The sequence below is a fragment of the Bos grunniens genome, chromosome 9, assembly GCF_055505025.1.
Source record: "Bos grunniens cultivar Pamir isolate PY7600 chromosome 9, Bosgru_T2T1.0, whole genome shotgun sequence".
Taxonomy (NCBI): domain Eukaryota; kingdom Metazoa; phylum Chordata; class Mammalia; order Artiodactyla; family Bovidae; genus Bos; species Bos grunniens.
Window position 1 is genome coordinate 35,638,443 of NC_141173.1, and position 13,262 is coordinate 35,651,704.

The 13,262-nt window shown below is 40.2% G+C and overlaps 1 protein-coding gene across 19 annotated transcripts in view; it reads left to right on the forward strand.

The window, feature by feature from the left end:
- Positions 1-239: 239 nt before the first annotated feature.
- LOC147365799 (uncharacterized) overlaps positions 240-13,262 on the forward strand; it is a 571,237-nt gene continuing 558,214 nt past the window's right edge. For 8 of the 19 annotated variants that reach the window (XR_015132761.1, XR_015132755.1, XR_015132754.1 and 5 more), the window contains exons 1-2: positions 241-385; positions 579-853. Coding sequence is in view for 4 of the 19 variants with exons in the window: in XM_086317208.1 (XP_086173334.1) it covers positions 606-853 (248 nt within the window). In the remaining 15 variants the exon portion in view is untranslated. The other 11 variants (XR_015132763.1, XR_015132767.1, XR_015132765.1 and 8 more) reach the window with 5 other exon arrangements.

A 13,262-nucleotide genomic window follows, 5' to 3' on the forward strand; every position in this document is an offset into this window, starting at 1 on the left:
GAGAAATCAAATATAAATTGGTTTTGCTTCGCAAAGCTATGATTTTCTATCTTCCTCCTCTAACTAAAATCTAAGTGAAACATTACTTTCCAAGAACGTTTTTTAGTCTTTCTAAGATTGTAATCATGAATTCAGTTTTACCTTTGAGTTCTATGCCTAACCTTAAAGACCTACAGTTGCTGACATGAAATTGAACACACCTGGAAACCACTATTTGACTCATCATTTCATTATTGCTAATTTGTCAAAATTGGTATAACGCTATACGCTTTTTCTTTACTGGGAGAGGAGGCGGGGCCCGCCCCCCACCCGCTAGCTTTCCCGCAGACCTCACCGCCTCCCAAGGCTTTAAGACCCCCGCCCGCTGACTGCATTGAGACCTTGGGTAGGTGTGGCTTGGGGGGACTGCACAAAGCCACCCCCCACCCCGGCCCTCCCGTCACAGGCATGGTGACCCCGGTCCAGCTTTCCAACCCCAATCTCAGCTACCACTCAGACGACACCCGCCGGCTGAGCGCAGACCTTGCGCCTTAGGTCTCAAGACCCGCTGAGAAAGAAACCACCTTCCCTTTTTGCAGGTGAGAACACTGGGACCAGGAGATCAAATGACGAACGAAAGTCACACTGAATGGGGTCAAATACACCTGGGACGGACCAGGCTGGCCGCCTCCGAGGCCCGAAGCTGGGCGGTCTCACGAGGTCCCCGCAGCCCGCCTGTCCCCGAGGGCTCCGAGGGGGTCGCGCTGAGACGCCCTTGGGTGAGAGGTCCCAGGTTCCCCACCGCAGAGACCCAGAGACTCCGAGTCAAGACCCAACGTCAAGGCCGACCCAGAGCAGGCGGTGCAGGCGACAGGTAGGGGAACCTGAAGGGGCGTCGCAAAAGTGACGCTCCTCACCTCCACTATGCCGTTCTTCCAGAGTGAGGCAGAAATGGACCAACGTTGTATACTTTTAAGACAAACGGCATCTGCTCATTTAAATAATTAGTCCTGTTTCATAGCTAGAATCTTGACTCAAGGAAGTTGAGTGACTTGTGTTTTGGCAGATGGTAGATGCAAACTGGGCTCTGATTTGATTCCTGTTAGATAAAAATCATCTGAGGAGATTTGTTGTTGTTGTTGTTATTTTTATTTATTTTTAATTGGAGGATGGTTGCTTTAGAATGTGTTGGTTTCAGCTGTACAACAATGGTGAACTAGCTATAAGTATACATATATCCCCTGCCTCTTTAAAAACATGTTTTTTTTTTAATTGGTGGAAAATTGCCTTACAATTTTGTGTTCGTTTCTGAGGTAGAAATATGGGGAATCAGTCATAGTTATGTATGTATATCCCTTTTCTCCTGAGCCTCCTTTTCCTACCCCCATCCCAGTCCCTGGATCATCATAGACTGCCAGGCTAGGCTCCCTGTGTTATTTAGCAACTTCTCACTGTCTGTTTTACATACGATAGTATATATATGTCAGTGCTACTTTCTCAGTTCATTCCCCTCCTTCTTGAGCACCATCATCCCATCTCTGGGCAGGAGATTCTTAATTGTAAAGGTCCAGATATCTCAGAGTTACTAAACTTGAGACTTTGCCCACTTTAATAAATTTCATGCTGAAATGTATGGAAAATTTCCACAGAAAGTAGTGTTATTTGTTGTTAAAGTTATCAATTCAGTAGACAGTAATATGACACATTTTCCTGTTTTTTACTAAAGGAAAATATCCCCCATTTGTGAGAGTCAAGCAATTAGGTAAGACTGAGAACAAAATGCCAAGCATGGAGAAAAACTTCAAGAATCAACCGGCTCTATGAGTGGGGAAAATGGCGGCTTGGGATCTCTGTGTGAATGTTAAGCTTTCCAGGTGGCACAAGTGGTAAAGAATCTGCTTGCCAATGCAGGAGACACCAGAGATGTGGGTTCCATCTCTGGGTTGGGAAGATCCCGTGGAGAAGGAAATGGCACCCCTCTCTAGTATTCTCGCCTGGGAAATCTGGACAGAGGAGCCTGGTGAGCTCCAGTCCATGAGGTAGCAAAGAGTCGGACACGATTGAGCAGGCATGCACTTGCTAGTTGTACTGCCTGTGAATATTTAAGGCAACAACTGGAGGGAAAACCCTAAGTACTTGATACTAGAATTTATGCTATTAGTTTAAGACTCTCAGGAAGATAAGATTACTAAGAAGAATTACAACTTTACATTAACACTACTGTGGCAGAAATTGTTAGCTGTCTATCCAGTATCCACTTGTTCTTTCATTTACTCAGTAAAAGAAATTTTATATCAATGGATGTATTTCTACCCAGTTAAAAACCATTTTCCAGCCTCTCTTTAGACACAAACCTTAATGAGCTATAAGCAGGAATTTTTACTAAGGGTACTCATGCAGTGCTAAGTGCATTTTGTGCCTCTTTATCTTTACTGTTACCTGGGGTAGACGTGACAGATGGAGAACAGTGGCTGTCTTGTGACCACAAGATGGACTTCAGCACTGGGGCCATGGGACTGGTAGGCCAAAAGAGAGACGAGCCGAAGTATCAATAACACCTTGGAGCTTCCATGCCAACTTTGGTGTACATTACATCAGAGAAATTTATCCCATTTATACATATGTGTATTTCATATATATGTGTGTGTATATATATATATCATAATCAATTTGTATATTTCATATATATATGTGACCCCATGGACTGTAGCCTGCTAGGCTCCTCTGTCCGTGGAATTCCCGAGGTAAGAATACTGGAGTGGGTTTCCATGCCCTCTTCCAGGGGATCTTCCCGACCCAGGGATTGAACTCCAGTCCTGCATTACAGGCAGATTCTTTATTGTCTGAGCCACCAGGGAAGCCATATACATACATACATATATATATATATATATATGTATATGTGCTAAGTAGCTTCAGTGGTGTCTGACTCTTTGTGACCCTGTAGACTGTAGCCTGCCAGGCTCTTCTGTCCATGAGCTTCACCTGACAAGAATACTAGAGTATTCTCCAGGGAATCTTCTCCAGGAGTTCTTTCTGACCCAGAAATCAAACCCATGTCTCTTATGTCTTCTTCATTGGCAGGTGGGTTCTTTACCATTAGTGCCACCTAGAAAGCCTATATATATACACATATTTGGTTGATTCCGTCAATATTTCTTCTCCATCTTTCAGCAGTCTCCGTGACATTATACTGTTCTACTTTTTCTTTTTTCTGTACACTTACCGCTTTTTCAGTACTCTACAGTCTTTTGTATTATGTTTATTGTCCATCTCTGTTAAAATATCAGCTCTACTAGGGCAGGGGTCACTGTCTGTTTTGCTCACTAAAGTATCCTAAGTGCTTAGAACAAAGTCTGGCCCATGGTAGGTGCTTAGGAAATAATTATTGAATGAATGGATGTGCTGCTGCGTACAAAAAATGTTAGTGAAATACTTGACAACATAAGAATAAAGTATAAATAATAGAGAACATAATCTTCCATGCATATGTGGAATACGTCCCTGGACTTTGTGTGTAATGTTGGTTATTAAAACTTAAGAAAGCCTAAAGGCTTGGAGAAGGACTACAGAAGGGCAGCTGGAGAGGGCTGGGTATTAAGGTGAACTTCAAAGGATTAAGATTGCATAGTTTGGCCAGCCAAGATGAAAGGAAGATTAATCAAAGTTCATAAATTCTGCATGGAGGATTTCTCCACCATGAAGTGTCTTGTTCAGTCTCAGTCGCCCTCTGTCTCCAGCTCCACCAGGCAGAGTTAGAGGCTCCTCCTCTATCCTCTTTTCTACTTTCATGAAATCGCCTGCCTTATAGAACTTTTGAATGTTTCACTTTCTAAAGCATACCCTGTGAAGCTCATGTATTAATAGGTGTTATGCAAAGAGAAATCATGTAAATAACTCCACAGAAAGTCTAAATGAATCGTTTTGGATTCCTAATAAGTAATTTAAAAGAGCTAAGGCTCTTTAGAATATATTGATGACTTTTGGAAGTTAATGCCTATGGAACAATCCTACCTCTCATAAACTTGTTTTGGAGTCACTCTCAGAAAAGTGTACAAACATGAAGAACTATAAGTTTATCAATTTTTGTTTTTAAGTTAATAGGTTAAGCCACAAAAGAGAAAATACAAAAATTTCCTGTAGAATGTTAGCATTTAGTATCATAATCATTACTAACTCACTTATTTGTAGTTTTTCTCCTTTGGCTTACTTTTCATACTTCTGTGAGGAGAATTTGAAAAATTACTTTGCTCTGTGCCCATTTTTTTATGCCAATAGGGCAAAATGTTTATCTGTACAAGTATTTCACAATATGTCTTAAAGTTTGTTTCTATAAATGCCTTGATTTTGTGTGTTTTTTTTTTTTTAATAGGCTGTATTCTAAAGGAAGACATTGTGGCATTAATCAACCATTTTTTGAGAAAGTATAACATGGTTGCTGTTGTTTAGTCATTAAGTCATGTCTGACTCTTTTGTGACCCCATGCAGTCTATGTAGCCCACCAGGCTCCTCTGTCCATGGGATTTCCCAGGCAAGAATACTGGAGTGGGTTGCCATTTCATTCTCCAGGGAATCTTCCTGATCCAGGGATCGAACCCACGTCTCTTGCATTGCAGGCAGATTCTATACCACTGAGCCACCTAGGAAGCCTCTAACATGGTTGGATTTACATATATGTGCAAAGATTATTTATATAGAAATGGTCTCAGGGAATAATGAATCCATTCTCAGGCATTGAGGTATATTTACCTCAACAAATGTTACTATTAATGATGGGCATCCTTTTGGATCCTCACTGGCTACATCCAAGGAATGACTCCGGTTTCTAGGGGTGATAATTTGATGGGGAGTTTATTTTCTGCAGATGGTTCTTTGCCAGTATTCTTCAGGATGGTCTTCATGCAAGGAAGATTGGCCCTACCTATAAGCCAGTAATGTGAAAAATCATTATTAAAAAAAGGAATGGTCCTTTTGCCAGCTAGGGAAACTAATACTTTTTACCCTCCTCTAGTCACAATGATCAACACATTAATTCACTGTGTACAAAGGGCTTGCAGCTCAGTTATTTACTAGAGGCATAAATTAAATGCTGAGCATATTTCAAGAGGCAGAGCCTCTTTCTTTCTTGAAAAAGTAAAAGGAGAGAGAAAAGCTTTAGAAGTTTCTAATCTTGCCTGTTCATATTATAGTGAACAAATCAAGTTTAATCCTTTTCAGGGTTGAGCTTTAAATTTTTATGTTTTCTACCTGTTATTCAGTAGAAACCGGCATGCAGACCAGCCATAGTGCTTGTTTCTTTTTATCAGAACAAATGTCTCCATTCCCACCAAAGGACTTGTGTATTCTTTACCCTTTCTCTTCCAAATGACCTGTCAAAACTCAGAAATGTCATGTTAATGTTTTATGGACAGACTATCCCAGCTGCTTCAGGAAATGGCAGCATCCCTTCAATAATTTACATGCTGTTTCTGCTCTACTTTTTCTGGTGTCTGTAAAGTTTCAGCAGTGAAAAGCCAGACAGCAGTAGGGCTTCTCGGCAGTGTGTTTGTCTCTAGAGCTTTGTCTACTTCTAATCCTACTTTTTCCTTCTTAAAGCCCAGCAATTTCCACTTTCTAGTCTAGTAGGAACCATCAGTCACTTTTCATACAGGGGCTGTGTTTCAAGTTCATTTTGTGATTCAAGTTTCACACTTGTTTTTACCTGTGGAATTTATTAACTGTACTTTGTAATTAGCAACTTACTTTACATTAACTTGTTCATCAATGATTCCATCCATGAATATCTTTGTTTCCTTACCTTGAAGAAAATGTTCTGGCTGAGAAGAGAGTGGATATTTCTTTTGTGCCGGTTTGATTTATTCATCTAAAATCTAGCACATTAAAGACCCGAGTATTTTTCAAGCTTAAAAAATACTATCATGAACAAAATTTGCATTTGGTTTAAATATGGTGTGGTGGAAAGAATAAAGGCTTCACAGTCACGAGGGCTAGAATCAAGTTCTAGTTTTGTCCCCGACCTTTTGGGAATCATAGTCAAGGATGGCTTTTCATCTGTGAGTTGGGAATTCTAATAATTGTCTGACGACTCCTAGGACCTGTGTGAGGATAAAATGAGATGCTGTATTTAAAAGTTTCATAAATAGAGGATCTTAAAGCATCACTATGAACAAAGCCAGTGGAGGTGATGGAGTTCCAGTGGAGCTATTTCAAATCTTGAAAGATGATGCTGTGAAAGTGCTGCACTCAAATTGCCAGCAAATTTGGAAAACTCAGCAGTGGCCACAGGACTGGAAAAGATCAGTTTTCATTCCCATCCCAAAGAAAGGCAATGCCAAAGAATGCTCAAACTACCACACAATTGCACTCATCTCTCATGCTAGTAAAGTAATGCTCAAAATTCTCCAAGCCAGGCTTCAGCAATACGTGAACCGTGAATTTCCAGATGTTCAAGCTGGTTTTAGAAAAGGCAAAGGAACCAGAGATCAAATTGCCAATATCCGCTGGATCATGGAAAAAGCAAGAGAGTTCCAGAAAAACATCTACTTATCCTTTATTGACTATGCCAAAGCCTTTGACTGTGTGGATCACAATAAACTGGAAAATTCTGAAAGAGATGGGAATACCAGAACACCTGATCTGCCTCCTGAGAAACCTATATGCAGGTCAGGAAGCAACAGTTAGAATTGGAACAACAGACTGATTTCAAACAGGAAAAGGAGTACGTCAAGGCTGTATATTGTCACCCTGCTTATTTAACTTCTATGCAGAGTACATCATGAGAAACGCTGGGCTGGAGGAAGCACAGGCTGGAATCAAGATTGCTGGGAGAAATATCAATCACCTCAGATATGCAGATGACACCACCCTTATGGCAGAAAGTGAAGAGGAACTCAAAAGCCTATTGATGAAAGTGAAAGAGGAGAGTGAAAAAGTTGGCTTAAAGCTCAACATTCAGAAAACTAAGATCATGGCATCCGGTCCCATCACTTCATGGGAAATAGATGGGGAAACAGTGTCAGAGTTTATTTTTTGGGGCTCCAAAATCACTGCAGATGGAGATTGCAGCCATGAAATCAAAAGACGCTTACTCCTTGGAAGGAAAGTTATGACCAACCTAGATAGCATATTCAAAAGCAGAGACATTACTTTGCCAACAAAGGTCCATCTAGTCAAGGCTATGGTTTTTCCAGTGGTCATGTATGGATGTGAGGGTTGGACTGTGAAGAAAGCTGAGGGCCGAAGAATTGATGCTTTTGAACTGTGGTGTTGGAGAAGACTCTTGAGAGTCCCATGGACTGCAAGGAGATCCAACCAGTCCATTCTGAAGGAGATCAGCCCTCGGATTTCTTTGGAGGAAATGATGCTGAAGCTGAAACTCCAGTACTTTGGCCACCTCATGCGAAGAGTTGACTCATTGGAAAAGACTCTGATGCTGGGAGGGATTGGGGGCAGGAGGAGAAGGGGATGACAGAGGATGAGATGGCTGGATGGCATCACTGACTCGATGGACATGAGTCTGAGTGAACTCCGGGAGTTAGTGATAGGCAGGGAGGCCTGGTGTGCTGCGATTCACGGGGTCGCAAAGAGTCGGACACGACTGAGCAACTGAACTGAACTCCTGCCTGGAATCTCTCATTCACGTTAGGGCACACACACAGTCATATGGAATTAATGACTTTATCATTCTCTGTGTGTCAAATTTCCCTAGGTCTTCCTTACACATTTGAAGTAGAAATTAGGTGGAAGGAGGAATGTATGTGTTTGTGTGTGTAAGAAATGGGAAAATTGTTGCAAAAATAGACTTTTTTTATCTGTAGGTGGACTGATTTTTCTTATGTAAGAGAAGAAAAGGAAATTAATATGTTGAACCAATAAAGGATGATTTGCTGAATTCTTAAGAATTCTCCTGCTACCTGCAAATTAGGACACTGAGACATGGGAGACCTACAACATCTTGGAGGGATAGCTGCAGAGAATAGGGAACCTGTGTACAATTTTGGGGGAGGATATCATTCTTAAAAATATGTGATGCAACTAATATTGTTTATTCCAAGGAAATGATTTTTACCAGTTAATCTGAATATATTGCTGAGACTTGCAAGTGCCATAACTTTAAGTTCAACATTTTTATAATGGAATATATGATTATAAATGGAGTTGATTATTTTTCACTCATGGTTCTTTTTGCTCCTATACTCCGTGGCAGTGTCTTATTGCCCACCCTCCCGCTCACATTACAGTAGAGAGAAATATATTCCTGGCAGTCATCATGAGGATGTTTATCCTAAGTGTGTGGGTGCCAAGGCTCTTGTGTTGCAGAGTTCCAACTGTTAGCTCTCAATTTTGATCTTGGCTTAAGGAACGACCACCCCCCATCTGCTACTTGCAGGAAAAAATAAACCACTCTCCATTGCTGCTACATGACTGTGTCAGGAGATGTTACTACTGCCTTTAACTGGGCATGATCCCTAACATTTATTTAATGAAACAACTCATGTTGTAAAATAACCTATTATTTGGTTTTCTGTTTTATGACTTCTTAAAGAAACAAGCAAATAAGAGACTTTGCCTTTCCAGAGGGAAGTAGAGTGGAGACAGTTACCAATTTGGTTGTCTGTTATAATAAAGTAATTAAACCTAGATAAATATTGTGGGTCACTGTTATAGAAAGTGAGGCATAAATATTAGGTATTGAGGACTTCTTGAATGCTGAAACACCTAGCTGTGACATCTCCCTTTTAAAGGAAGCTGGGCGCTAAGAAGTGTGCTACACTTTTGGCAGAGAGTCGCTGGCTCAGTCACTGAGCGGTTTGGTCCCAGCTGCGGGTTGATTGATGGCACTGCATCAGAGAGCACTCTTAGGGGAGCTGTTTACCCCCATCTTCCATCTGGAGCTGCTGGGATATACTTCACTGTGATGATGGCTACTGAATGAGCTGCACTGGCAGCACCTCGGAAGGATGGTGGCTGGGGAGCCGGCCCAGAATCAAAGGATGTCAGGGTAATGAATGGAGCTGAGCACAAAACGTCCAGCGCTTCTCAAACATGACGGGGTGGCAATTCGAAAAGAAGGATGGCGCACAGCTTGTAAAACTACAAAGCAGGGAAACGTAACATTCCTTTGTTCTTTCGTTTAGGGATCTTACTTTCTAGAGATTTATATCCATTCAAGGAAATATGGTAGTTATGACTGAAATACAGTGACTTTGTTGACAACGACCTATTGTTTAAAATTCATTTGACCATATTAGATTATAAACTTCTTTTAAGGAAGGTATTCAGTATTTTGGGGGGCACATAGACAACCAGTATGAGAGGTGCATTCCTGATCCACAGCTTCTTTAGGAATCTGTAATTACTATGTATTATGGAAATTATATGTATTTCCATTTAATGGGAAACGGTACAGAAAGTCCATAAAAACAATACAGAAATGATAGTACAGAAAAGCATTTCTAAGAGGTGGACACACGCAAGCACCTGCTCCACCAACCACAGGTGGAATTGCGGTGAGTGCTAAGTGTTACAGAGAGGCTGTTGTACAGGTGAGGACATGCCTGGGCATGAAGCCAGCAGGCCAGGGTCTAGAAAATCTCTGTGGAAGAGAGTTGTAAGGCAAGATCACGAGGAAGGAGAGATGTGAGTTTGAGGTTTTTGAGAGGCTAGTTTACCCTGTTGCTTATAGCTATATATTATCACTCTGGCACTCTAGTTTTTCACAGTATTATTCATAACTTTTCCTTTTAATAATAAAATCTATTTCCTAAACTGTGCTGTTACAGAGCATGGCATGTAAAACATCCCAGAGATGAAAAATATAAGACTTTTAAGAAGAGTGAATACTTAGGCTAGATCCTGAGTTGGGTTTGAACTGGGGAAGTTTGGTTGGAGGAATAAAATCTGTGAGCATTACTTGCAACTTGATAGATAATTGCAGTGATGAGATCAAAGTGGTAACTGAGGAAGGTGGACTTAGCTGTGTTGAGTTCCTTAGGATTGTTTCTGGAAAGGAGGGATGGAAGGAAAGAAGATCCTTAGGGAGGGTGGTTTGAAGGAAGGACAGCTGAAGTAGTGAGAACACAGCTGAAGTATCTACATACCTTGGTTCTAATGCAAGCAAGGAAGGACCAGCCCGAGAGAGTCATGTTTGTCAGCATGTTCTTTTATGAAAGCTGTGTTCATCTTGCTATTGAGAGTTCATGGATTGACTCTGCTTCTTGTTATCCTGACTATACCAAATAGAATCACTTTGCTTCCCATGTTTGCACAAAGTTGATGTAGTACTTTCAATTTTTTTTTTTGCAGTAAAATCCATTTCTTAAACTATGCTGATTAGGTAAAAGAATGTGCTTTTTGGAAGTGAAATTGCATTGTGTATTCTTTTGCTTGATAGGCAATATTTTTTAAGGTCTGCATTCATAGACACTGAGATTCTCATTAACTGAGGCAAGTACAAACAGGCTCAGGATCATTAACACTTGAAAATCAGTAAAATTACGAACTAGGCACCTAATTTTGGCCCACTGCTTTGTGTTTGCCTGCTTCTTAACCTCTCCACAACAATACCATGATGTAGGGATGTAGTTAGTGAAAGGACGAACAGAGATGTCTGAGTGGAAGCCCACCTTTATCCACTTACTCAATTTTACTTGGATTTTTCTATGCTTGATGGTATAGAGGTTGAGTTTCTCAATTTTTTTGACATCCTACCAGCTTCTTGTTAGCTACCTGCCCCAGGGAAAATCAAAGAAGGTAGGATATAAAATTCATCATTCTTACTACTTAGTATAGCTCTGATAAAAAAGTTTTGCTAAAGAGGAAATTAAAACAAATGCCTTGCAAGAATATACAATGGATTAAAGACAATCTTTTTAACAAGTGGTGCTGGGAAAACTGGTCAACCACTTGTAAAAGAATGAAACTAGAGCACTTTCTAACATGATACACAAAAATAAACTCAAAATGGATTAAAGATCTAAATGTAAGACCAGAAACTATAAAACTCCTAGAGGAGAACATAGGCAAAACACTCTCCGACATACATCACAGCAGGATCCTCTATGACCCACCTCCCAGAATATTGGAAATAAAAGCAAAAATAAACAAATGGGACCTAATTAAACTTAAAAGCTTCTGCACAACAAAGGAAACTATAAGCAAGGTGAAAAGACAGCCTTCAGAATGGGAGAAAATAATAGCAAATGAAGCAACTGACGAACAACTAATCTCAAAAATATACAAGCAACTCCTACAGCTCAATTCCAGAAAAATAAAATGACCCAATCAAAAAATGGGCCAAAGAACTGAATAGACATTTCTCCAAAGAAGACATACAGATGGCTAACAAACACATGAAAAGATGCTCAACATCACTCATTATCAGAGAAATGCAAATCAAAACCACTATGAGGTACCATTTCACGCCAGTCAGAATGGCTGCGATCCAAAAGTCTACAAGCAATAAATGCTGGATAGGATGTGGAGAAAAGGGAACCTTCTTACACTGTTGGTGGGAATGCAAGCTAGTACAGCCACTATGGAGAACAGTGTGGAGATTCCTTAAAAAACTGGAAATAGAACTGCCTTATGATCCAGCAATCCCACTGCTGGGCATACACACTGAGGAAACCAGAAGGGAAAGAGACACGTGTACCCCAGTGTTCATCGCAGCACTGTTTATAATATCCAGGACATGGAAGCAACCTAGATGTCCATCAGCAGATGAATGGATAAGCAAGCTGTGGTACATATACACAATGGAGTATTACTCAGCCATTAAAAAGAATTCATTTGAATCAGTTCTAATGAGGTGGATGAAACTGGAGCCTATTATACAGAGTGAAGTAAGCCAGAAAGAAAAACACCAATACAGTATACTAACACATATATATGGAATTTAGAAAGATGGTAACAATAACCCTGTGTATGAGACAGCAAAAGAGACACTGATGTATAGAACAGTCTTTTGGACTCTGTGGGAGAGGGAGAGGGTGGGATGATTTGGAAGAATGGCATTGAAATACGTATAATATCATATATGAAATGAGTCGCCAGTCCAGGTTCGATGCACGATACTGGATGCTTGGGGCTGGTGCACTGGAACGACCCAGAGGGATGGTGTGGGGAGGGAGGAGGGAGGAGGGTTCAGGATGGGGAACACATGTATACCTGTGGTGGATTCATTTCGATATTTGGCAAAACCCATAGAATATTGTAAAGTTTAAAAATAAAATAAAATTAAAAAAAAATAATAATTAAAAAAATATAAAAATAAAACAAATGCCTCAAACTAAAACTGGGCTTAATAACTAATTTTAAAGTTTAAAAATTCCCTTTCTGATGTAGAAAACTGTGACTCAAAAAAGGAGTCACAATGTAAAACCTATGAATCTAAAGTCAGTATTTTAAGGGAATAAAAGTTTTCCATTCTTTCTTATGCTTGCATAAAGTATGATTGACCCTGTTTTATTGGATATAAATATTGCTAGATATACTAAACATTCTTTTAAAGTATTTAGCTCAAATTACAGTTTTTTTTAAAGATATTTTTCATTTTAAATGTGCTTGCTGTTTACTTTCATCTTAAATGGTGTTAGGAAGGGGGTTGTGCTTTGCTTGGCTGGGGTTAGAATTTATGTACTAATTTTGGCTCACCCATAACTTGGCACACCAGTACCTGTGGACTCAGGCAAAGTCTCACCCAGCAGGTTTCATCTGGGTTTTTATTTTTATAGAAATTGAGTTGTAACTTTCATTCCTTATTTTTTTAAAAAACAAATGTGTCAGTACATTGCTTCCCAGGTGGCTCAGTGGTAAGGAATCCACCTGTCAATGTGATCCCTGGGTGAGAAAGATCCCTTGGAGGGGGAAATGGCAACCCACTCCAGTATTCTTGCCTGGGAAATCCCATGGACAGAGGAGCCTGGTGGCTATAGTACACAGGGTTGCAGAGTCGGTTACAACTGAGCGACTGAGCACATGTTTACCTCTGAATAAATTTATGGAAGGTTATTGTCTGCCTTAACTTCTGAAAAATTCATGGGAAATTATTTTCTGAAAAGGATTATGCAGAAATTTATATTTGGATCTGTTCAGTACATTTGAGTCAGACATTTGTTGTGGGCTGGATTGTGTCACCCTAAAATATATGTTCAGATCCTAACCTTTGAATGTGACTTCATTTGGAAATAGGGTTATTGCGCATGAAACTAAGTTGAGGTCAAACAATTACAGTGGACCCTAATTCAGTGACTGTGTGTTTATAAGGAAAGGAAAATTTGGAC